At 36.2% G+C, this 26,676-nt stretch overlaps 1 protein-coding gene across 1 annotated transcript; it reads right to left on the bottom strand.

Annotated features, from left to right (window-relative positions):
• Nucleotides 1–17,900: 17,900 nt before the first annotated feature.
• On the bottom strand, nucleotides 17,901–26,006 carry LOC144422173 (uncharacterized). Its single transcript, XM_078112064.1, has 5 exons — nucleotides 25,961–26,006; nucleotides 25,277–25,349; nucleotides 21,266–21,432; nucleotides 20,875–20,962; nucleotides 17,901–19,755 (listed from the first exon to the last, which is right to left on the bottom strand). Exons 1-5 carry the CDS (start codon nucleotides 25,983–25,985, stop codon nucleotides 19,734–19,736), a joined length of 375 nt encoding a protein of 124 aa, XP_077968190.1. The 5' UTR covers nucleotides 25,986–26,006; the 3' UTR covers nucleotides 17,901–19,733.
• Nucleotides 26,007–26,676: the final 670 nt, after the last annotated feature.

Below are 26,676 nucleotides of genomic sequence, written 5' to 3' on the forward strand. Positions count from 1 at the left end.
ATATTCTGCTGTTTCCTATCTCCTGCTGTTCATAAGAAATTAAAACTGAACCCGTTAAAATCTACTGAAAGAAAATTGGCAAAATTCGTTTGGAGATTATTGCAGGAGGACTAGACCAATGAAGCTACAGGTTAGCTATTGAGAATAACTGAATCTTCAGCTCCATTGCTATACGGACTACCCAAAATTCATAAGGAAAGTTTCCCTCTTTAGACCCATAATATCATTCATAGGATCACCAACGTACGAACTTTCCCAATTTTTTAGCGAATTAATCAGCCTATTGGTAAAAAATTCGGAAAGACATGTCAAGAACTCTAAAGGTTTTGTTGACAAAATTCTCCATACAACGGTAGCTCCTGATAAAATTATGGTATCCTCTGACGTCGTTTCACTGTTCACCAATGTCAGATTGAAGTGGTGCTAAGAGTAACCCAGAAACGATTAGAAAACGACATTACGTTTAAGAAGAGAATAAACATTCAATCGACCAAATTTGTGAAACCCTAACAAGTTGTTCCAGCGCAGCGAATTTAAGTTTTAGAAGGGAACAATATCAACAAATTTTCGAAACAGCCATGGGTTTTCCTGTTTCGATCGTGGTGGCTAATATGGTTATGGAGGAAGTAGAGGAAAGAGCCTTAACGTCTTTCCCTAAGAGCCCAAGAATTTGGGAAAAGTATGTTGACGAAACCTTTAACATTACCAAAAAAGATATGGTTCGCAAGGGAATTGCTTAGTCGCTGAATAAAAACTACATTTACCTCTCTTTTCATTGGTCCCGCAAAGTTAAATAAATATGAAAAATGAACAGGTCCAATTATGCAAAGAAAAATAAGGGTCCGAACCTTCCTCTAGTCTTGGTAATAACTGTCGTTCGCAAATCAGTTTTAGCTGTACCATCAGTTCAAGTGCCTTAGCATCAGCAGTGGTTATGAACTATATATTTAAAAAATTTTGATCTAACATAGATGAAAATAACTAAAAAAAAATCCCTCTAATATATTGCATGCAGTAAAAATTTATCTCCGCATGTTTAGGAGATTCCACCAAAAGATTAAGGCAAATCCTACTTAGATAGTATCAAAATTGCAAATAAGTTTTGTCAACTTCGTGATAGTGACGATAGATTATTCACCTGGTAAATATTTTAAATTTTCCGATATAAATCAAGAAAAGTGTCTTGCTTAGAAAATGTAAAGAGCTGTTAGCACTCTTATGTGCGGAATATAATAACAATATGAAGATGAAATTTCGAGTGGACACGGCGACTGGTCAATATTTCAATTTATGTGTGCAGCGTACAACCTGTACGTTTTGTTAAATTTCACCAATCTTCTCAGAGTGTGAGGCAAGAGAGCATTCAAATTCTATATTTTTTGTGGCCACTGTCCAAACCGCCAGCTGGAGAAAGCAAATCTTTCTCGAGAAAATCGATAATTTCATCAGCTTCATGGCATAGATAAACAGTGTGAAACGAATAATTTTAAATGTTCTGTATAATGTTTGCCGGTCTTTAAATATCAGTTCAAAAACAGGCGTGTTGTTAGCCTAAAACTGCATATAATGATTAGGGATGGCGGAATTGACTCCGGATTTCATTCCAGATTCGATTCTTTGTGGAATCGATTCCGGTGCATTGAAATCGATTCTTAGGGTTAAAACTTGGTTTGCAAACAAGTATTCACGTTCTGTGACAAGTTCTTCACAAATATGTATGTATAAACTAATCTATGGAGTTGCCACAACGCCGCAAACTTAACTATATTTTTACAATGTCTTTCTCACTCGTTTGCGCTGGTTGAGGGCACATGCCACTTTAGGCCATTTTTGTATATTTCCTCTTATTTATTGCGTTCATTACTTCTATTTACTCGGAGCAAGGGGCATCAAGAAAAGTGAAAAGCTTGTTGCAGTTTATAGGAAGTTTTACACCTAGGAAAGGAAACAGTCTGCAGTCAAACAGACCGGAATAGCAAAATACTCTTCCCTAGAAATAATGGAGCATGTATTAAAAATATAATTAGTGATGGTATGGGTATCTCTGAAATGACTGGCGGTGACATTGGTGAATTGACCAGGGAGGTGGAGGCTTGACACGAAATATAAAAATATTTGAATGACAGAATTCTTGTCATATCTATGACCCACGAAGAAATGATGCAATGGTGGCAACAAAGCAACAACAAAAAACGTATCCAAACATCGCAGTTGCCGCCTAAAAGTACCTCTGTGTCCCAGCAACATCCGCTGCATCGGAAAAGGCATTTAGCTCAGAGTAGCTTTCCATATCCAAATTCCGATCGAGCTTACAGGAAGTCATGTGAACGAATTGAACTTTTTACTATGACAGTAATTGTTTGACACAAAGTGGACATTATCGTTTTGTTATTTAGGTATTATATATATCTTTGTTAGAACTCAATTTTTTGTTTTTGTTATGAAAAATATCTTTTATCATTATCTACTGTACCAATTGCTGGAAAACTTTCAGTGTACATTTTTGTTTTTCAATTTGCCGCTAGAAGGCTATTAAGTTTATTTAGTTCAAGATTTTTTGGGGGCTCTAAGGGATTTGTTTTTTTTGTGTGCGATTTTGTCTACTGTGACGGATTGAAAACCCATACTACTTGGTTTAGGCTTTCGTGTTTGATTCGCTAGTATTGTTTAGGTAGGTATGTTTTCTTGGTAAGCTACATCGAGGAATCGAGAATTGGAATCGAAAATTTAGGAATTGGATAAGAATCGAATACTTGTAAGTACTCATACTTAGCATCCTTAATATTGACTAAAAAGTCCTGATCCGCTAGCCTAAAAATTGTTTCCAATAATAAGCAAAACGGATTAAATACACTCATTGCAATGTGTGATTCTATCTATTCAACAATGATATGTTTCTATCGCCATTTCTTTTCAGAAATATGTAATTTCTTCCTGTTTGCCATTTTTTCATGCAATGTAATAACACTGCATATTGTGTGTTGATAGTCAGGCAACGTTCGATGCTAGATGTAATACGTAAATTTCTGTGCTTCAATGTTGTGGACCAAATAAAGAAGTGTTCGCGGAGGGAGTTTCCCATTTTTAGAATTTGGAGGAAAGGCTTCCACAACGAAATAAATCTGACATACAAAGATGAGCTCTTGCATAATTCTATAATGACAATTAAATATTTTTGCAGCTTGAAAGCTGAAAAAAGATCGCTACGGCGTGGAATATACCCTTAGTTTACGTACTAGTGCGATAGGGTTTTCCGTGTGTTTCCAGGGAGATCTTGAGGACTTTATGAGATAATATATTCGATTCTCATTGCGCTTGTGTGGATGCCTCACCAGAGTTGGGGAAGCACGTGGTGATTATTTGTTGAGATAGTGAAACTAAATTGGACATCAAGGATGTTCGAGGAAATAATTACGACTTACAGCCAGGGTCAGCAATCTGTGGTTCGGATCCGGCCCGCGGAGTAATATAATTCTGCCCGCGACGCTTCACTGAATTATAGTAATAAAACGGCCGTTTTGACGATCATATTCTTTACGTGACAGAATTTATTGTGAGACACTTATAGACTAAATTATATCATAGCCTAACTATTTAGTGAGCCACTCGTTTAATGAGGGCATGAGCCTATGATTTAATTATGATTAGACAAATGGCAACAAAATGCAGAAAAGTTGATGATGAGTGCAAAGGGTTCAATGGCGCCAAAAATATTCAAATGGAATTTTTTGAGATACAATGCAATGAGGAAATAAATCTATTTTCTTTTTGAGAGATGTATCACTGCTTGATTTTCAATATAAAAAGTATCATTCGTTCGGTTTTCAGCTTTCTAAAAATATGTGCGGCCCGCCAATGACTTGCAGTTGCTACCCTTAATGTTGGCCCGCGAGCGACAAAAAGTTGCCGACCCCGACCCCTGGCGACATAATCGAGCGAAAACGGTCAAGCGAATCTGGGTCATTGCGTTTGCATATCAAGAAACATATTTTGTACCTACTTCAATGAGAATATTTTTTTATCGGACATCTGTTCGTATAATACTATAAACAACTGCGAAAGAAGGCGCATGATTTTTTATGAAGGCGCTAGATTAGAAGGCGCTACAATTTATAGAAACCGGGGACAGTGATCCGAATGGTGAGATTGCGATCATCAATGCATCAAAAACATGGAAGTCTAGTTGCGCATTAAATGAGGACAGATAATCTATCGTGAACAAAATTACGCAGATGCGACAAGTAATAAATATGAGGTTTGATAGGTTGGAGCATCGCGTAAGAGTACATGAGAGCGCCCCGAGGACCCAACAATGTAATAATCAAGTGCCGATGAATCGATTGAGACGCTTCTTATGTATTCATTTTAACAAAGACAGAAATAAAATGAGGAGAAGATCATACAAAATTCTCTTCCACACTCCAATTTGAACAGCACAAGTTTATATTTTGCATGCATAACCACATATTTTTAAATATTAGCTCTACTAAGAATCAAAAAATCGCTCTAACAAAGTTGCGTGGTTCAATCATTGGACGAAATGATTGCTGGTATTTTGCAGTATGGAGTGCCCACTCGCCCTCAGAAGCCGCTACCTTGTAGTATAATTTAGGAAGTTCTGCTGGTGAAAAAGTCATCGTACTTTGGTTCCCCAAAATGCCTATTTCAAAATTCCCCTTTTTTTCCGCTCGCGCCATGATTCAGATTTTCCCCCAAAATACTAAAATAGTAACATGTCAACTATGAGTAAGTTTTATCGTGTCATTTGACATCAAGAGTCCGGTCCGACAAATTGTAAAAAGTGACACCCATATTTTTTTCCCTGTTATTCCACTTCACCACGTTCATAATATATTCTATTGTGATAATTAAATTGTAAATTCAATAATTTCATTTAAGACGAAATAAACAAGTATCGGTCAGATCATCGTGGCCAAAGAAAGATTCGCAAAGCTAATTACGCACTCACGTCGAATACTGGCTATGTTTGTCAGTACTTAAATTTGCGAGCAGTTTTTCAACTATGAAAGTTAGCAAGTCAGCCCTCCGCACACGACTAACGGTCAACATTTGTATGCTCTATTAGGACTAGCAAACCAAGGCAAAATAAGGTCAAACATCGAGTCTCTTTCTCTTACGGCTGAAAAACGATGTCAAATATCCAACATAAGTAAATAAATATGTTTCATGTCTCGTTTGTTCTAAGATTCAAGAGTAATTCCACTGAATACAGATTTTTCTTTTTTATGTATCAATTTTGTACTTAATTTGTTGGTTTGTGGCCCGCGTCGTCAATGAGGTTCAAAAAGTGGCCCATGACATATTTTAAGTTGGATACCCCTAGTCTAAATTATTGTTTAACCCTAAAACTGAGCAGCAAGTGCGTCACAGTAACCCTGCCTATAGGCGTACATTCATCGGATATGCATCTCGAGTAATGACTTTTTAGTGATGATAAAACAGCGTACTAGTTCCTAGAATATTGCGTTTGAAACCTCATAGTAACTCTTTCCTGTTTTCCAGTAATTCCTCTTGTTATTCTCACGCTTTTTAATGACCCTAAAACTGAGCAGCAAGTGCGTCACAGTAACCCTGCCTATAGGCGTACATACATCGGATATGCATCTCGAGTATTGACTTTTTAGTGGTGATAAAACAGCGTACTAGTTTCCAGAATATTGCGTTTGAAACCTCATAGTAGCTCTTTCTTGTTTTCCAATAATTCCTCTTGTTATTCTCACGCTTTGTAATGATATTTATCAGGGTGGTCCAAGGTTGCGAGGTTGATGGGCCGCAAAAACGCGTGAGGACGTCTCGCGGGCCGCAGTCGGAGACAACCCGGAAGTGATCAAAACATCGCAAGTTTACTCACTTTACATATATATATATATATTTAGTAATAAGAGTTTATCGTTCTAATCAGTTTTTCAAGGAAACTATATAAAGCTTTAGATATTTTAAAATTGCTTCTCGAGAAATACCATGGCCATTTCGGTATCATTTCTCGTGTTTGGTTTTGTAATGTCGCACAAAATTATATTTTTCGTAACGGATATTACTTGAAAACACCTGAGACACTGTGGTTTAATGTTGGTATGGGTTAGGAAATACATTTCCTCTCAGTTTTCTTCGCTCACTTTTTTTCTACACTCATTGTATGGTGAATTGTTATATTTGGAGTCAGCAGGCCTAGTGCTGCCGTCAAAAAACAAGCAAGTCTGTTTTAGTTGAGACCTCGGACCCATATATATATATATATATATATAAACTTGATCGTGCGGGGCTAAGTCAGCTCTGCGGTTCGTCACTGCTGACACATGGCCAACGTCTGAAAATAGAGGAGTGTTTGTACTAAAATAAAGGCACAAAACGCGTCTTCAAATGATGAGTCACTTGACGCGAGCTCATCCCATCGCCTTGGCCCTGTCTGCACAAAACAATTTATTCTCCTTTTATCGGCCACAGGACGTTCATTCCCATATAGGCACAGTCTTGACGCTTATAGATACAACAATGAAATTCCGTGATTTTAACGAAAATCTAACCCGACATCGGGATTAGGGGAAGGACTTTTTCCAGTTGGAATAGTTCAAAAATAAATCAAAATTGTTCTATTGAAAAATACAAATATCTGCCAATGGTTTAGTAGTGTGCGGTAAAATTGCTCTGCGGGCCGCACGGAGTGTGTCGGCGGCCCGCAGTTTGGACCACCCTGATATAGTCTATTCTATATGATTTTGTCATAGAAACCAAAATTAACATATGCATGTTTGTCTTTCCGTATTTCTCAAAGTATATTTACGCTTTAATACGTACATCGAACATGCACTTCGGGTAACCGATATGCTCAATTTATTTTATATCATGTCCTTTTATCGGCGATAAACTCGATTTTCTTTCAAACTGTGCTTGGCTGGTGTCTATCTAGATCAAGCTCGTGCGACTACCGGTACTTTGAACACTACATTTAGACCTCATCAAAAGTTTGCTTGTTTCAGATTAATTTGATTACTGCGTTTATCAAGTCTATTATAACAATTGTTATACCATTCTCGCTTTTCTCGGGTGTCCCTGGCCTAGAGTCTTAATTTTTTTTTTAATTGTGAGAGAATTCATCGATAAATATTGTTTTGGCCCTCACAGATGTATTAAATGAATTAAAATACCTAAACCAGAGTGGTTCAAACCGCGGACGCATTCCGCGTGGCCCACAGAACAATTTTAGCGTGCATTAAAACCATTGGCATTTTTGAGTTATTTTTCCATCCAGCCCTTTTTCTAATCCCGATGTCGGGATTGACGTTTCCCGGAGTTTCAATGTTGTATCTGTAAACGTCAAGACAGTGCTATTATGGGAATGACGTCCTGCGATCTGTACAAGAAGAATAAATAGCCTAATTAACGCCGCGCGATCCAGTTTTTGTAGCTGGCTCAGGAGTCTAAACTAAGACGGACTTGGCTAGCCCCAGGCCTTCTCACGCTACGAGTAATAAAATTACCCACATATACCAATTCATCATACAATGAGTGTAAAGAGGAGTGACCGAGGGAAACGTGAGCTATTTCCTTTCCCACAACATCGTTGAACCACAGTGTCTGGTGTGTTTTTAGGTAATATCTGTCACGAAAGAATATAATTTTAAGCGAAATATAAATCCAAACTCGAGAATATATACCGAAAATACCACGGTATTTCTTGCGAAGCAATTTTAAAATAATTAAAGGCTTATAAGAACGGTATTCACGATGTTTTGGTCACTTTTGGGTTTTCTACGACTGCGGCCGGCGAGATCTCACAAGTTTTTGCGACCCGCAAACAACGAAACTGGTTAATGTATATATATTGAGGACTGACTCCATAACAAAATTAAAAAGGGACTTTATGGACACCCTGTATATATGAAAGCAAACTAAATGTGGCAAATATGATCTTTGGGTTGTAGCAAATTCCATATTGGTGGAACACCCAATACCAATAGGTATTCAATTATATTTAGACAATATGCATATAAATGATATAAAACCTCGGATGTAAATGTTAACTTGCGAACCCCTGAGCTGTATTGTCGGAACCCCGTTTGAAAACCACTGCAATTCAGCATATTATATCATTTTTGTAGTTTTGCTAAGAAGACGTCTTGTTATCCGGGCATATTGGCAACGTCTTGGTGGGTGTGGCGGGTGTCGATGCGTGGTTTGGCCAACATTGTTTTTTTCTAGTCATGAAATGCCATTTTCATGTGTTTTTTTTTAGTTTCTGTTTGCATCTAGTGTATTTCATTTTGGAGAAAAATAAACTACTGACTGACTTTTCAGGTATTTCAAATACTTTTGTCAACGTTGACAATTTTTATCGTTATTGGACACGTAGTGGACATAACGATCGTTTCAAAATTTTTTTGTTATTGTTATTGAACACGTAGTTGATATAACGATCGTTTCAAAATTTTGTTGTTATTGTTATTTTCATTATTATTTGTCTCCATCATTTTTAAAAAAATCGCTTTTCTCTTCGAATACTGGACCAATTGCTTTGAAATTTTCAGTGGTTGAAGATAAAATTTTTCCCCAGAATGCTATTACTTTTATTCATTTTAAATATTTCTGTGAGCTCTGTGAGATTTGTTTTTGTTTGCTATGACGTCATTAAACGTTCTGCGGACATCGGACGCCATTTTGTGCCCTACTGTACTGCTTCGCTTGGTTTGAATATATTTGTAGACTGTGATCTGACGTTACGGGAACCGTACTGTAGCCTACTGCGAACAGACGTGTTCATATATTTGGGCGTAGCTCTCTTGTTTTGGTATTGAGATGGGATGTGGTTATCGGTCTTTCCTTGTGCATGTCACGGCGTAGATCAGGGTCGTCCAATCCGTGGCCCGCGGAATCATTTTGAGTGGCCCGCGCTGTATCGAAACCAACTGGGAAGAAATAGCGATAAATAAAGGTGCCATAGCCGCTTACAAACTTGGTTTTTTACCATTCTATTTGACGTTATCGCAAAACAATCGAAGCCATTCTCAGATTAAGAATTCGTTAGGTGATGTAGGCTATATATATTATGTATTGTTCGGGTTGCCAATGTTTTACGTCCGGAAATAAAAGAGGTGTTTGCAAAAATAGCCTGTCAAGACAGACCATAACTCGTCATGTCGAAGAGTTTGAGCACTTTATAGCGGAAACCTTAATAGCAAAAGCGGGAACATTTCCATCGTATTCCTTGGCGCTCAACGAATGCACTATCATCAAGGTTACTGCTCAGTTGGCGTTCTTCTTGCGGCGAGTTAATGGTGATTTTGAAATTACCGCAGAGCTTTTATTAACCTGTAGTCAGTGTAGCAAAACTAGAACATAAGATGACCCGCGCAATTATTAGTAAACTACATGTGGCCCTTTGGCCAAAAAAGGTTGGACGACCCCGGCGTAGATGGTGGCACCAGTCAAATCGGAAAGGATCGTTCCAGACACATGGCAATATGCAGTTGGGTGTATAATTATATATATCTATTGTACAAATCGTTGTTGTGCCGTACCTCTCCATCTCGTGTATTGTACTAGAGTTTTATTTGTCTATTTCATGTCTGTTGTCCTACTATAACGCAGCAGTCCTAAACTGCAGTTATACTTGTTGGGGTACATGTCGCACATCCGTGTCTTACGCCAGTAAGGTCTTGAACATGTATCATGTCTCCATTATACCGTTCAAATAGTATGCAGATAGTGTTACATTTTTGAGGAAAATAAACATACATACATACAATAAAAAGATGCCTGTAGCAGCGTTCATGTATGTGTTATTCAGATGTATGGACTTGATGGTGTAGGCGCATCGCTTCTTAAACCTAGGGACTCCGCGAGCTATTCGATTACTTGTCAAACTCCTGACTTGGCTATTCCATAACTCTTCAAAGAAGCAATAACAGCATTAATAAAATTTGACAACAGTAGCGTCGGAATATGGCAACGAGGCGTTAATTCAAATATGACATTATCTATAAGCAGAAGCGCAGCCAGGATTTTTAAAAGGGAGGGGGGGGGGGGGGGTCTTCGAAATTGGAATTTCCCGGGCAACATTATTTGCGATTAGACCACTCGTTAAGAAAAGACTTTTTAAGTGGATAACTAGTTTTCTGTCGCGCAAAATATTCAATTCATGGCCGATGCGAGCATTTATAATGTCCTGTCATAATAATTTAATTGTCCATCGTTAATCGCCTTTGGGTGAGTTGAGTGAGATTGCTATTACTAAAATGAAAAATACTATTACTATTCTAAAATAACATAAAAAACGTGGTAAACTGCCAACTATAAATAGATTGGAATCTTATATTTGCAAATTTGAGTTGTTCTCTCAGCCCTCAATATTAATTAAGTTTAATCAAGATATTTGTGCCGGTCTCGATTAAATCATGATCAGGACTGACTGGGTGGCAGATAACAGCGATTTAGCCAAGTCGACCCGTTTTACATCACTGACTCCGCCATCTCACAGGTCTGCCACTCAGATTCTTTTTAGAATATCACTGTTTGAAAAATCTCAAGATCTATAAAAAAAAAACGAATATTGTTGCACACATTTGCATGCTTGCGTGGTTGACATTGCCCCCATTTCCATTACTTCGCAAAATTATATTGTTAAAAGTCATATCTCTGTCCGTAGAATGTAATGAGACATTTCATGTATGGCATGACTGAAAAGATACTATCGGTAATAACATTTAAAGTGAGGTTTTTGAAGTTTACACAACGAGAAAACTCGAGATGTATCTCTGTCCGGTATAATGTAATAATCCATTTCATGTATGGTCAGGAACGAAACGATATTACGGGTAATAACATTTAAAATTGAGGTATTAGAAGTGTACACAGGAAAAAACGCTAGTTCTATAAATAAAATCGAGTTGTATTTCTGTCCGGTAGAATGTATAATAAGCCATTTTATGTATGGTCATGACTGAAAAGATATTATCGGTAATAACATTTAAAGTGAGGTTTTTGAAGTTTACACAACGAGAAAACTCGAGATGTATCTCTGTCCGGTATAATGTAACAATCCATTTCATGTATGGTCAGGAACGAAACGATATTACGGGTAATAACATTTAAAATTGAGGTATTAGAAGTGTACACAGGAAAAAGCGCTAGTTCTATAAATAAAATCGAGTTGTATCTCTGTCCGGTAGAATGTATAATAAGCCATTTTATGTATGGTCATGACTGAAAAGATATTATCGGTAATAACATTTAAAAGTGAGGTTTTCGAAGTTTACACCTGGAAAACCCTAGTTCTTCTTTGAAGCCCCATTTGCAATCCTTTATTAGGAACGAACAAGCAGCAATATTCTCACTACAGCTAATTGCGTTTGTACATGATTTGGCATGTACATAATCTTTGGTGACCGTACATTTGCACATGTATATCCGCGGGTTACATCTATATGAGGGTGCCAAAATCCATGGGTTAGGGTTATTATGCGTTCAAATATCCGTAGAAAAGAAAAATTTAATAGGTGCAATTGTCGTGGGTTAAAATGTGATGGAACCATATTTTTTATGTGAGATGTTTTCTGTGTGCCTTTTTACGCACAATGGGCGCCCAGAAATTTTATTATATTACGCAAATATATCTTATCATTTTCTGATCCACTCATTTGAATTTTATGCCGGTCCGTTACTACATTTTATTAAATTTTACTGGTGTAGGGAAGCCAGAACCATTCGGCTAATACGTGACACGTGTACCACTACCACCCTACGACGCCAAGTAATCCACCAATCATTACACTCGTAATTATCTCCTGTAGGATTCGAATGTGTGAGTCCGCCGATTGTATGTACGGTATCCATCAGAGGTGCGGTGACGCGTTGCACAGTGCGTCAAATGCGAAACTAAAATAAAATTCATATTGATAGAACATAACGGTAAGAATCTATTCTGAGTAGAAGCGAACGTGGTCTGGCATTCGAAAAAGTTCCCGTTAATTTATTGAAGAACGAAAATGAAAACAACATGAAAAGGTGAAAAGTAATTGTACATAAAAAACAATAGAAATGGAATTGAGAAAAATTATGAAGGGGTTTAACTGACTAACTAATACCCGACATGGAGTGGTAACTGGACGAGAGGAGGTGGTTCGCCATATAATTGGGCCGTCTGATCTGCCTTCTTTCTCACCTGGTTATGTGGATTCTTGAATGATCCTATACCCGACATGGACTGGTAATTTTAACCGCACAAGATGCTGTGGTCCCCTTATGATTAAGCAGTGTTATAGTTTCTCTCCCCCCCCCCATTAACCCTGGGGTGATATTCAGATTTGTATTGAAATGTACATCAAATTAAAAAGCATATCATTAAGAGATCAAAAACATGGAAACATGGTACGATACAAAATGTGGAAAAAATGCACAAAAACAATTTAAATAAAATAAATAAAAACATATTAGAGTAACTGGCTAAATAATTCATACCCGACATGGAATGGTAACCAGACACGAGGCTGTGATAGTCATATGATCAAGCTCACTCATAGCTTTCTTTCCCCCAGGATAAATATTAAGATCTTACCTCATCCCATACCCGACATGGACTGGTAACAAGGCGCTTGTGTGTCGCCATATGAATAAGCCGTCTTATGGGCTTTCCACTATCCAGGGATAATTACAAAATTGTTACAAAAATGGACTAAAAAAGTATAAAATGACCAATAAAAACACAATATATAAGTGGTTCGATAATAAATAAAGCACAAGCATGGTATGATGAATCTGGCAAATTGGCGGATATTTGAACAATCGCAGTAAGATAATCTAGGTAAGCTAGTTTTATGAAGTAATTTTACATTTGACATAACGGATTACCGGTGTTTATTTATTGTGTATTGTTTCATATTGATACTAGTCTCCCAAATGACATTTATTAATGCTCTATATTCTTTTCAAATCAATGCTGCCTGGCATGTTTCGTAATGATTTAAATTATTTTTACCTTGCTGTCAAATACCTAGGTACATGAAGCCTTAAAAGCGATAGCCCAATATAATAGTATTTTGTTTATTACATAACCCGTACAATACACATAGCTAGTATTGAGATTCGGATCGATAGTCAAATAATAAAATATAGCCCTGCACATAACGCGCCCATAAAAACAGCGTTTTATAAAAGTTTGGTAGATATATTGAGCAGCTATTGCAACTAATACAAATTCTTAATAGTGTATCATCTTTGAATCAATACACGCTATAAGAAACTTCAAACTTTGGCCACCAGATTTTTTTTAAAACTTCCTTTTAACCATAATATTTTTGACACTTTCCAAAAGAAGTACAGTATCTAAAATACAATTCTTCCGGATCAATATCCACAATTCCTATACCTTGGGTCACATAGTTTCGAGAATAGCTCATACACTAAACACCATATCTGATCACTTGCTTTGCCCCATAATTAATTGCACCGAAACAAACAAAAAAGTCTTCTGGGGAAGGGAGACATGGAAAAACCACCTATCGATGTTCGAAGACCAAACTCTTACAAACAATATAATAAAGAATTCTTTCGAGTCTACCCTCAGTGAACTGGAAAAAGTTGATCAAATACCAAGATTGGTGGGACAATTGGTAACCTTGAAAATGAAAAAAGCTAGTCTCGATTCCCAAAAATGTCGGTAAAGATAAAAAAAAAAACAGACACCGAAAAATGTAGATGAACTCATAAATGAAGGGTAAGGGAGAAATATATTTAAAATTGAACAACTGACATTCCAAATACAAATTCTACAGAATGAGCAAAACAAATTAGACACCATAATGGCAAACGTGAATGATTTGGAACAAAACGAAAAATCGGCTTTTTATGATAAAATCAAACAAACCACAATAAAAAGGTTATAGACGCCAAACAACGACTAGTCACTAGTGTAAGGCTTTTATGTCAATTTATGGTGGGAAGAACACAAGACAAACGATTACTACCAGTGATATCGCTAAAGAGTTCGTCCAAAGTATCTATTTAAGATATTTTATATTGGAACAACCTGTCACCAGCGACGAAATTAAAACTCTGCATAATCACGCAAAACAACAAATCACCTGGGATAGACGAACTCAGTAAGGAATTTTACATAACTTTGTGAAACACTATAAAAATAAAATTCACACAAATGATCACTAATGTTTTTTCATTCGACCCTATTCCCAATTCCTCTGCAATAGCAAAAGTCAAGCTTTTATATGGAAAAAAACTAAAAAATTAGGGACCCATTACTACCCCTAATTAATCATTTCAAAAATTATAGTCAAACATCTAAAACCAGTCATGTCCAGTGCTCCTCAGAAATGCTATCTAACCCAAAGGATTATAACTAAAGCCAGTTTCAAGCCGATATTATCAAATTGGTGTGGTATCTTTCTGAAATATGAGGTACAAAATATGGTAATCCCGAAGTATGAGTACTCGGTTACAGTTAGGCCATAATTTTATTCCGATTTTCCTTGTATTAGTTCTATTACGAACTAGAGGACTGTCCGTGTTAGTCAAATAAATATCCCCCTGTTTGAAGATTTCAGTCCCATTACACAAATTGATGTAAAATAGGTGAATAAAATTAGTTACCTCTCAAGGAGTTCTTTACCAAGGTCCTCGAAACCCCCTCATGTCTCCAGATGAAATGCAAGATTCTGCAAGGGATCACTATTAGACAGGGGCGCAGCCAGGGGGTGTGTGTGTGTGGGGGGGTGGGGGATTACAGTTGCGATTCACCTAAGGCTTTCTCTAACAGACAGAACCGATTAATGTGAAAATCTTTGTTTTATGGTATTTTACTCCTACTGCGCCAATCATATGTGTTCAATTTCTAATTTTGCATGAAGCACGTCAGCACAGTTTTTTTCAATTCTGAAATGTCACAGGTTATCTATGCGAACTTATTGGTTTTTTAATTATAAGACGAGAATACAACAGACACAATAGGAATTTAAATGCTTAAAAAAGTCTATGATCAGCTTTATAAATATTTTCATTCAGAGGTCAGTAATGATCATATTGTTTGCTTGAAACTGGTACCGTAATTAAAAAACTGATAATAAATATCAGAATAAAATTAATTTGTGTTGTGAATTCACTCCTTATATGATAGCTGCATTTAACATTTTTGCTGATGTGAACTCACAGTTCTGCCTGAAATATGAAAGCCAAACTTCGATGTCAGCCGTTGCGTGAAAATTGATACTTGTGTATTAAAAAGGTCCTTTATTGATACAGTTTATTACCATTAAGGTCGGCCGCCAAAGAGATCACGGTGACGGTGTAAAAAAATTCTGCGTTGTTACAGAGTTTTCAGACTTCAATAAGTTTTCTGAAGGAGTTATCTACAATACTCGTTTTCCGATAATCGTTGAAAATATTTGAATATTAAAAAAAAAGATTTTGTTCATCACTAATCACATCATATAAAATCGACATAATTAACAATAAATTAAAAGTTCTAAAATAGTTTCACATTTCATGCCCATTTAATCGATGCTACATGCGAGTACATTGTTTTTGTTTATATAAACGATTATAATGCCACTGACATCCGTATATTTGTATTTCTCTTTCAAAATTAATTTGAAGTTCGAAATTAGTTTGAGAACCACTGGCATATATCATTTGTTCAGTTTCTATATTGATGTCGTTTCTAAATTGTCTAGATTCCACTTTGTTCTCCCGACGTCTGGCAAAGGGAAGTGAGCTACACAACAATCTGGAATTTACTCAACACAGATTCGCTGTGAACTGCACACAATTTTTAGTTTGTAAACACCTTGTGACATTGTTGGTACAAAAATCCTGGCTGCGCCCCTGCTATCAGATGACATCCTACAAGCTGACTAAGCCAAGTTCGCTACCCTCAAGACATGGTAGCTGTTTGAATAAGATTCTTAAATTACATATGCAATCAAATGCAGCCTACCTGACCTATACCTCGGAAATGCAGTGGCTGTAAAAGCAATGATCACAATTCATTAAACCAGAGGAGAAACTACAGTGCAGAGCATTCTGCAAAACAAGAGAGAAATGTAGCATGACGAATCACCTTGAAACAGTGTATCGACAGAAGGATTCCGCAGTGGAGTTAGCAGCATCTGCTAACCATTCTGAACAGAGAAACAACATAACAGAGATCACAATAATCAATGCCACCATAACAGCCCATGATGGTTGTCTACGCCACAAACATATTTCTGCATATACAGCAGTGGAGCCAACATATGTCTTACATCATTAGGCCTTCTAAATACATTCGGTCTACACCAATGTAATCCAACACCATGTAAGGAGGTTATGCAAACTGTCGAAAATTTCCGAATGGCCTGTCACGGCTCGGCTGTGGGGTGCATGAATACGCTCGCCACCGCACCTCTGATTACCATCTGTGAGTTCCTCTACAGGATGGCTATGTGTGAGAGGCATGCTGGACTCCTCATCGCCGCAGGTTGGTTCATGTTATCGCTGGTCGGTTGTAGCTTCCTCCACCATCAAGTCCATGCTTCTGAAAACAAAATAACTGGCTAACTAATGCCATACCCAACATGGACTGGTAACCAGACGAGAGGCTATGGTTCACCATATAATTAAGCTGTCTTATCGGCTTTCCGGTCCCCCTGGATAAATATGTAAACCCGATCCGATATGCTTCCATGCCACCATGTAATTCTCTGGCAGCAAGTTCACAGACAAAATTTGGTGCTGCGAAGCATGTGTACCAAGATGGCGCACAACCTGGACATAGTTAGGATTCAGGTTGTGCATCATCTTGGTGCACATACTTCTGGAGCACCTAAAATTGTATATTTGTTCCAATATTATGCCTGAACAAACATAACTGCATTGAACTCAACAACCTTCCAAATTCCGATGGATGCCATCTAATCACTATCATTAGGACATTGATAAAATCATCATTCAGGGTAAGATATAACAGCACTGTTCACAGCTGCATTAAGCAGCAAACACATCAAACCCCAACCTCCAGCCTGCTTACCTTAATAGTTATCTAAAAACAATCTATGCGCAAAACTAAGAACCTATAAAGGATTCTTAGCCAAAAGCACTTTTAGTAACACTGATGCATTCCATCATAGGATGAGGGAACAACTACCTAACCTATGAAGAAAATCCACTGGTGTTATTGAAAGTGCTTAGTTTTTTCGTACAGACTGTTTTCAGGTAGCTAAAAAGGCAAGCATACTGGTTGTTCGGGGTAAGGGGTACGCTGTGTTTGCTGTCTAATACAGCTATGAACAGTGATGTTCTGCCCTACCTTGAATGATGATTTATCAATTTCCTGATGATAGTGATTGGCTGACATCCATTGGAATTGAGAAGGATGTTGGGTCCAATGCATGTATCTCTGCTCGGGTATAATTATGGGACAAATATACAGTTTCGTCTGTGAACTCCAGGCCGACTCATCAAGAAATGTACGGTGGCATGGAAGTGATGGGCCAATCCAAAGTTTTTGACTGTTCGCACAACTTCCTTACATAGTGTTAGATTACATTGTTGTAGACCAAACATACAAAGAGGATAATTCTGCAAAACATATACTGGTTACACTGTCTGGATATGTAGAAATACATTTGTCTGGTAAGACGACCATCATGGCTGTGGTGACATTGATTATGATCTCTGTTATGTTGTTTTCCGTTCAGAATGATTAGCAGATGCTGTTAACTCCATTGCAGAATCCTTTTGCCAAAACACTGTTGCAAGGTGATTCGTTATGCCACATTTCTCTCAGGTTCTGCAGAATGCTTTGCAATGTGGTTTTCTTCTGATCGTATGAACTGCGTTAATTGCTTCCACAGTCATAGCATTTTTGAGGCATAGGTTTGGTGAGCTGCCTTTGATTGCATCTCTGACCTCGAAACTGAAACTTTATTGTCAGAAAATGGGTTGAAAAGTTAGAAGACAATACATCAAAAAAAAATATGTAAAGATTGATGATCAATGCTAGAAAATAGTGTCCTGGACATAGTCAGCTTATAGATGAAAGTGAAACATGTGCCATATATAAAGTCCATCCACTTGTGGTTGACTTATCTTTGGCTACGGATTATTTTAATTAGACTGTAGCACTGTGTGACACCTACATATGGTGGATGAAGTTACTTAATAGAGCACCGTAGCACAAAAAGACTTCAACAATCGTTGAAAAATTTACGAAGACCTGGATTTGCATATTTGAAAGGACCCAACCAAGTACATTCTGATCATTGTGAAGAACTCAATTCGGCAGGAACTAAGCGTAGTCGAAATGTTGGTATCAAAATTTTTTTTACTGCAGTATATTTTTTTTAGAGCAATTGATTATGTTAGCGTTATAAAAGGCTTACTTCTGAAATTTGTCCTATTACAGTGAAAGATGAAAATGATTGAGAAACAGCACTTGCCCAGGAAGTTAGTACTAAAAATAGTCAATACCAAGGTTTCAGCCCTAACCTACTTGTTATTGGTAGAAACATCTGCTGACTACCATCTATTATTCATGGAAATTCTTTCAAAACGAATGACTACTAGAATGTATGTAGCAAAACATGTAATAGCATTATCCATATTGCTCGCAAAGCATTTATTGAGTCTGGGTATTAATAAATAAAGCATTCCTGCTTGTAAAATATTTTTCAAGATTACATCACATATCAACCTCAACACCACTATTTGTACAAGTGGTTCCTAAATGAACTACGTAATTGCAGAATGAAACGACCTCTTACTGCAGCTATACAACCAGTATACAAGAGAACCACCAGAACTTCACCCAAGAATAACAGTTATTATGATGAAAGTGTTTTTCATGCCGATACTGAATTTAAATTTTGTAACAGAAATGTATTTTTCCATAATTTTGACCTTATATCTGCCCACCCAGGATTTTCAAAAACGGGGGTTTCAAAACCAGAAATTCCCATTCCATTCGGAAACTATAACCATGATTATGCATTCGCTAAAAGAGACAACTTTTTTAGCATATACCGACTAAAATACCCTTTGTTGACATAAAAATATGAAAAAAAAATGCCCAATTATATTTAGTTTTGGTCTTTATATTTGCGATTATGCGATTCACTTCTACCATTTATTTATTTAGTTTCAAATACACAAAAGTATCATCAGAACATTCCCATGGACTAGCAGTGAAACTCTCAAGCGACATTTACAGAACAGCAATTACCAAAAATATCTTTACCGTTGATATAGACATTAACTGTAAGGGTCCAGAGTTGGATCAATATCCAATTATCATCATATGGCTATGTGTAAGCCATCCTACCTATGAGAATGACTGGCGCATTGCGGCATGTTTTAAGTATATATTTTTTTAATCTTACACTACGATAGAATAGGTCAATAGAGACCTGAACGCGGTTTCATCACTTTCAGTACCTGAATTTGACAGCCAAGGTAAAAAACTCATATAGAATTAGGTATTTTTGAAATTTGAAACTTTACAATCATGCCTTGTCGACAGATCACAGCATTGATTAATAAAAACAGCAGGATTTAAGAAAAACTCACCACTCTACAGGAAAATATTATTCTTTGAATTTTACCACATAGATACTTTGTGAGGATTAATTGTCATCTTGGAATTGAAAGACAGTGTTGTCTTTTTCATATCATGCAAGTGCTTTATTTATTATCAATACCATACAAAAATAATTTTAAATTCATTCTGGTCTTTAGGGTGTAGATGTAATATATCTGCAAGAAAATATTATATTCATTAATGAAAAGTTGGAAAATAGTTGAAAATGAAATACTAAATCATACTTTAGTTCTGTCCAACAAAATTATGTTCATTTTCGCGACACACCCATTGGGAACTGCTGCTATAGACATTAACTTTAAATTTCCAAATATGGACCTTTCCCCCCGACCTTTGACCCCCAGAATATTCTTCCTATACTTTATCATTGCAGAATTTTCAGGGCTATTCTAAGAGTGCTTTTGCGAGTTGGCACCTGTGAAATGGGCTTTGTGTTTTAAACCATCATTATGATTCATCGCATACAACAATCTGTTTTTTAAATGTACCGGTAAAGAATTTTAGCCGACTCTATCACAGCTATTTCTACACTAATTTTTTATTATTGCAATTAAATTGAAACTCCTAGGAAGACAGAGTGATCATTGAATTATCTGATTTATATTTTTAAGTTTCTGAAACACAACTGAAAACTAACGAATAGAGCTCAAAAACGCGAAAATGAGGTAATGTTCACGACCACGCTTGAAAATCTGTCTGAGTGAGAAAAGTGTCTGAGCGGATGCGAAAAGGGAGCATTGTTACGTCATTTTTTGTATCTTGCTGATTGGCCAATGTCACGAAGTAAACAAGGAAGTCGATGCTCGGGGAGAGGTCCATATGGCTCGGAGTTGGATCAATATCCAATCATCATGATATGGCTATGTGTTAGCCATCCTATCTATGATGACTGGCGCATTGTGACCTGTTCTAAATATATATCTTACATTATGATAGAATAGGTCAATAAATAGCTGGAAGTACTATCAACACTTCAAGTACCGGTACCTGAATTTGACAGCTAAGGTACAAAAACTCAAACTGGGTTGGATATATTTGAATTTTGAAACTTTACAAGCATGCCTTGTTGACAGATCACAGCATTGATTAATAAAAACAGCAGGATTTAAGAAAACTTACCACTCTAAGGGAAAATTTAATTCTTTGAATTTTACCACATAGATACTTTGTGAGGATTAAATGTCGTCTTGGAATTGGAAGACTTTTTTTTTTTTTAATACCATGCAAGTGCTTAATTTATTCTCAATACCATAAAAAATAATAATATACTATACCTTGTTTGGTTTCTGGGTTTTTTCCTGATACAGTAGGTATCATCTGTGCGTCTGGAGTCATCACTGTCAGTGTGTAATATGTCGACAGCTGAATGAAATATATATATTCTATATAAGTTGCAATTATTTGATCGTTGGCAATGAAATTAAGCGCAGGTGTCAAACGTTTCGAGAGTTTTAGTGAAGTGAAAATTTGTAAATTTCAATAAGTCTCATGTTGACCGAAAATTCTCCATAGACAAATGAGGTTTGTTTTTTATGCTGGAGTCAAAATTTCCATCAACTCGAAATTTTTTTAGGAGAGTAGATTTTAAATGGTCCAGAATTTAGAGTTTTGAGTCGGGTACTCTGCTTGTAAAAAACGAAAATTTTTGCTATAAAACTGACTTACCGTTAGGTAAAGTGACAGTTGTTAACTCACTGACAGATGATGACTCTGTTATAAATGATACCTCTCTGACAGATGACGACCCATTGATCGACGATAGGTCCGTGACAAATGGCATCTCAGTGACAATTGGCAACTTAGTGATGGTAGCAGATGGAGATAGATATTTTCTGCAAGAAATTATCATATTTATTGATGAAAAGATGGAAAATGGTTGAATATTTGACTTTATGATCAAAAATATTATTTGACTGCAGAATATCTAAAATGTTAAAAAGGAAAAATGCATAACTAGTACCACTATGAAAGCAAAAGAATGTCAATTAGTCAAAACATTCCATTTTGTCCCCAAATTTATGTATCTGCATTATTGAATATAAATCATTTGAGATGTATCCATACATGAGCAAACTTAGAAACCTTTTGGAACAATTGTAATCCTCTTTAATAACATAATATTTTGGCTAGTGGTCCCAACCTTCGTCTATTTTAGAACTTTTTTCCCATTTCTCACTGCATAAAAACTACTTTATTTATTATTGCAGCTTCATCGCTCTCCGACATTTGTAATGTTCACCGGTTGGGATTCATTTCGGACACTATATTATGTCAAAATCAACCCAATCAAAATACACATTAGTCCAGTGGTTCTTAATAACCTTTTTTGAACAATTTACCCCTTTATCAAACAAGGTTACAAGATTTACCCCCAATACATCTGATATTAAAAATTCGTCAGGTAAAGTATAAATAGCTCTAAATTTAGATGCGAAGTCTCTCTCTCTCTCTCTTTCTTTTTTATACCCCGTCTTCGCCTCTGTATTGGGCTTCAGATCGGCGTGAAAAATAAGAGAGTGGGGTTCAGTGGGAAAAGAGTGGTGTGGGAGGGGGAAAACGTATGCGTATCTCTATTGAGGTGATAGAGAGTTGCGAAAATAGTTCGGAGTGGGAAAATGAAATCATCGATCACAAAAAGCTTTCAAGATGATTTCTCCAATCGTATGTGCTTTTTGCACAGAACACTCTGGGGAATATAAAGACTATCCTGAATAAGATACGTCAACTCAAAATATAAAAATTTGCTCTGATTAGGAGCGCAGCTAAGATTTAGACACAGGGTTAAAATCCAATCCCTTATGAGACAGTCGTCGCGGTTACGTGCTCGTTAAAAGACCCCACTTTTGCAGCCGACTTTCCTCATTTCCCTGACAATTATGAGAATCTAAAATGTCTTTCTATAGTAATTTAAATGTGTTCAACGTAACTTGCAATTGTTCCTTCTTACGGCAAAAGAAAAACATTACTACTCTAAAGTCTAAATTACCAAGGTAATCTGTGAACATGAAAATATGAGATGAACTGCCCGATTATATTTAGCTTTGATTCTTTTTTTTCGATCTTGCGAATTCGCTATCGCCGTTAGAAAAGATCTGATCTAAATTCACATAAATTACAATTTAATTTAGGGCAATAAAAATACACATGAAATATATTAGTAAATCGAAAATACATATTCAACGCCTGGAAATCCCTTCCGAAAGGCTACTGAAGTTCCTTCGCCGCGAATACGCCACTTTCTCAGCAGGCACAATTGGCTGTATTTCATTCAATGTCATTGACGCTATGGTTCCAACGCCGACTGAACATAATGTGTGCTACAGACACACGAATTTTCGTGATTCACAATGGATAAAGAGGCGTTTTTAATCGTCACCTGCCTCCTATGACGAAACTTCTATTGTTTTGGGTTTTATTCTTAGTGTTTTATATTGCCGCCTGTCAACCAATAAATTAGCGTTACTAATTAAATGATATACTTGAGCATATTCCCGCCGATGAACATAAGACATACTTATGTTGGAGGAAATATGTGATTTAGCGAGAATAAACACCGACGTTAAGGTGTCTACGACCAAAATAACAAGCCATGCTGACGAAAAATATCGGCGATTATAGTAAAATGCAATCGCACACGTTACTAACGTTTTTTGAGTCTTCCAAGTCTTTTAAAGGAGGGGGGTCAAAATTTAATGAAAAGAACTCGATTTAATTATGGGTGTTGGTTTTCAATTTCGTTTGAAATAGGACCACTATTAATAAATAATACGCTGACACTGATTTCTCGTAACAAAACGAGCAAATAGATATGTTTTGTGTTTGTTTAAAATATTTTTTACAATAACGAAATTTACCCCCAAGAATGAAGAAATTTACCCCCAGGGGTAAATTTACCCCAGGTTAAGAAATGCTGCATTAGTCGGAACTAGTCAAAAAGGAAATCATTGTAAATGAAAACACAGTAAAACCCAAAAAACATTTTTTTGAGAAACAAATATATTGATCAAAGACGCATCAACATTTGACAATTAAGCATAAATCTCAATCTCTTCATCATTAAATACTGTTTTTAGTATTTACTAACAAAACAAACAATTTTATAATGATTTAAAGTCTCAGTAGCTCAATCTCCTATATTTCTAAATGATTGTCTGTGGCCTTAATTGAGAAATTTAAATCTTATAAATTTTCACTATTTCAGCTGCTATAATATTAGTATTTTTGTGGTATAATTGATATTAGTGCATTTTCAGCTCTTGGATTTTTTGCCAACAAAATTGGGAATTGTCCTAATGATCCCACTCTCATGTTTTTGCGTCAGTTTTATAAGGAATGAACATGAATGCTTACGATACTGTATTTTCTGCCTAATAAGTCTTTTTTTTTTGTCTAATTATTTTTTTGGGGGGCGTCTTGTTGGACGACTATTCTTACTTTCCTTCGATGGGTTCGGCTTATACTTCTCAAACATGATTTATGTGAGCTCAATATATGGGTTGATATATTTTATAACATATTCACGGAGGTCAAAGTTTCTGTCAATCAAGATAATTTAATTGACTTTGTAGCACCAGCAGTTACTTGTCTCATTCCTTTAAAAACATGGCATGCAGTAACTATCACACCATATCATGGGTTATTTCAGTTTATGTATTGTTCAAAATGATTAAAATTACCCCTTATTGGTAAAAATAATGCTGTGAATATTATTCTACCTGAAATAAACAAGACCTGGTTCCAACCATATAAAATTATTGATACATATTACTGACCCACTAAGACGAACTTTTTCTTCCCATCTTTTTGTCTTATTGGATGGCTATATGGAAAACCCTCTTTTTCAGTGCTAAATTTAGGCTTAGCCTCTTAGATCTCTTTATTGGGAAATACGGTATTTGTTTTATGTGTGTCTTTTCCAATTTTATTAATCCCAGGAAATTCGAGAATTATATGGTGAAAATCACAGAAAATCTAGATTTTAAATCTGGCTCCGAAATAGCAACTCTGATATGAACACGAAGGCTAAAATGAAGTAGCAGAAGTATGCAATGTGCTCTAACACAGATTCCCACAAACTTTTGGGCCGTGAACCCTTGGTTGTAAATCTTGTTTTTGACGGCCCCCCATCTTATGCTGTATCATTGAATCTGAATCAATACATTCTAGGGCAATTCGATAGGATTATGATTGATTGACCCCCGATATCTGGGCTGTCGGTACTAATTGAACACTTAGAACGAATTTAATTCTGTATATTACTGGTGTAGTCTCACACAATTAACTTAATTTTTTTACTTCAATTGTTAAGGTTTCGTAACAATTATGATACGAGACTGTGTGAACTTATGTTTTATCTCGTTCATGAATGTCTATGTGACAGTGGATATACGTTAAAATGTATGTGTCAGATTTATAATATGTTGCGGACCCCTGTGCAGTTATCCCAGTCCGCAGACACTAGTTTGGGAAACCCTACTATAACATACATACAACTGATAGGAATTCTTTATAAATATTTCCGATTGTTTTGTATGAAAAAAGAAGTTAGGTAGTTCAACACCAATTCTCAAGGAATTATGTTTGACTAACGAGGTATCACTGTATACTAAAAACAACCCAATTGCCAATAACTCATTACTAAAATCAGTGAAAAAACAAAGTAATATAAATGAATACCTGACATATGATGGCCAATCCACTCTGCAAACAAGTTCCAATTCGTCATTAATTTTTTTTCCTTGCAGTACCGCTGTGAAAAATTTAAAATTGAATAGGTTTTTGGTTTCAAAATTGTGGTTCACATTCAATTCCAAATAGTGTGAACTCCACTGTGTTATTTCCACGATTTAGTCATAACTTTAGTAATGCAAATTTTCATAAATTATTACTGATAAACGAATATCAGAGTAAATGAACATATAGAGAAATATCATATTGAATGTATCCAATTTCAACCATATTTGAGGAATTGATTTATATTTGACATCACATGAGGGACAGCCTGGTCAAAAAGATTTCAAGGGTGCAATGGCAGTTAAAGTGTTGAATTTAACGACGTGGGAAAAAATTGTGTAGGTAATACAGAACCAGAAAGTTTGTGGTCTTTCAGAAAACAGTAGTCCCTTACACATCCTTAGATATCAGTGGATGCTTGCTCTGTGACCTTTATTTGAAGTGGAAGGCGTGAATAAGTGTTGAAGGACAATTGATGCACAAACTTTATTTGTGATTACCAAAGGCTGAACTATAGATTCGAGTTACACATATTTCTGTAATATTTGTGAGTTCAACTGGCAAAATGTTTTTCCTTTCTCTTCATAAAATAGGTAAATTTTATGTCCTCATATTGAAAATACTTACGTTGAAAATTGGCTCGTTCCAACATTTGTCTCACGGTGGGTTTGTGAATTTTTGGTGCAGCTGCGCTGTTACTGCAAAGAAGCATTAGATAATAATGACTATACATTTTTAATCCCCAAGGTGGAGTATTAAGTTTGCAAACTTGAATTCTGAAATGTGTTTCTTAATTTTCAGTGCAAATGATCAAATAAAACCTATTAGTAATTAACTGAGGTGCATATCAGATGTATGTACTCAAGTATAGCTTGGTGGTTCTTATCAAGGATGATTAACTTATTAACTAGTTTTGTTAGCACTTATAAAAATAGCTAGAGTGAAGTTCCATCTACCTAAAATACATTGTAATTATATTATTTGCCTTGGCCTTGCAAGATCACTTATAAACATTTGTCCTGCGATACTTGAAAACTTATGTGAACATCAGAAAGCAATTTTTTTTCAATAGAGTTTTCCGACTTTTCCCAAAGAAAAGTTTCCTACTTTTGTCTACTTGATGTTTTTGTCTCAACCAAAAAACCAAAAAAATATATATCTGAATCGCTTTTCCTTCCCGAATTTCTCTAAGAGGTTATATGGAAATCTTTACCTTGAGTCATGCTGTATGGAACTGTTTTGCTTCTGAAAATCAAGTACAAATAAAATTTAACTACGGAACATACCAACAGATATGAAGCACAGCTGCAAAATTTACTATTATGGTAATCTTCTTGAACAAA

The sequence above is a fragment of the Styela clava genome, chromosome 4, assembly GCF_964204865.1.
Source record: "Styela clava chromosome 4, kaStyClav1.hap1.2, whole genome shotgun sequence".
NCBI classification, from domain to species: Eukaryota; Metazoa; Chordata; class Ascidiacea; order Stolidobranchia; family Styelidae; genus Styela; species Styela clava.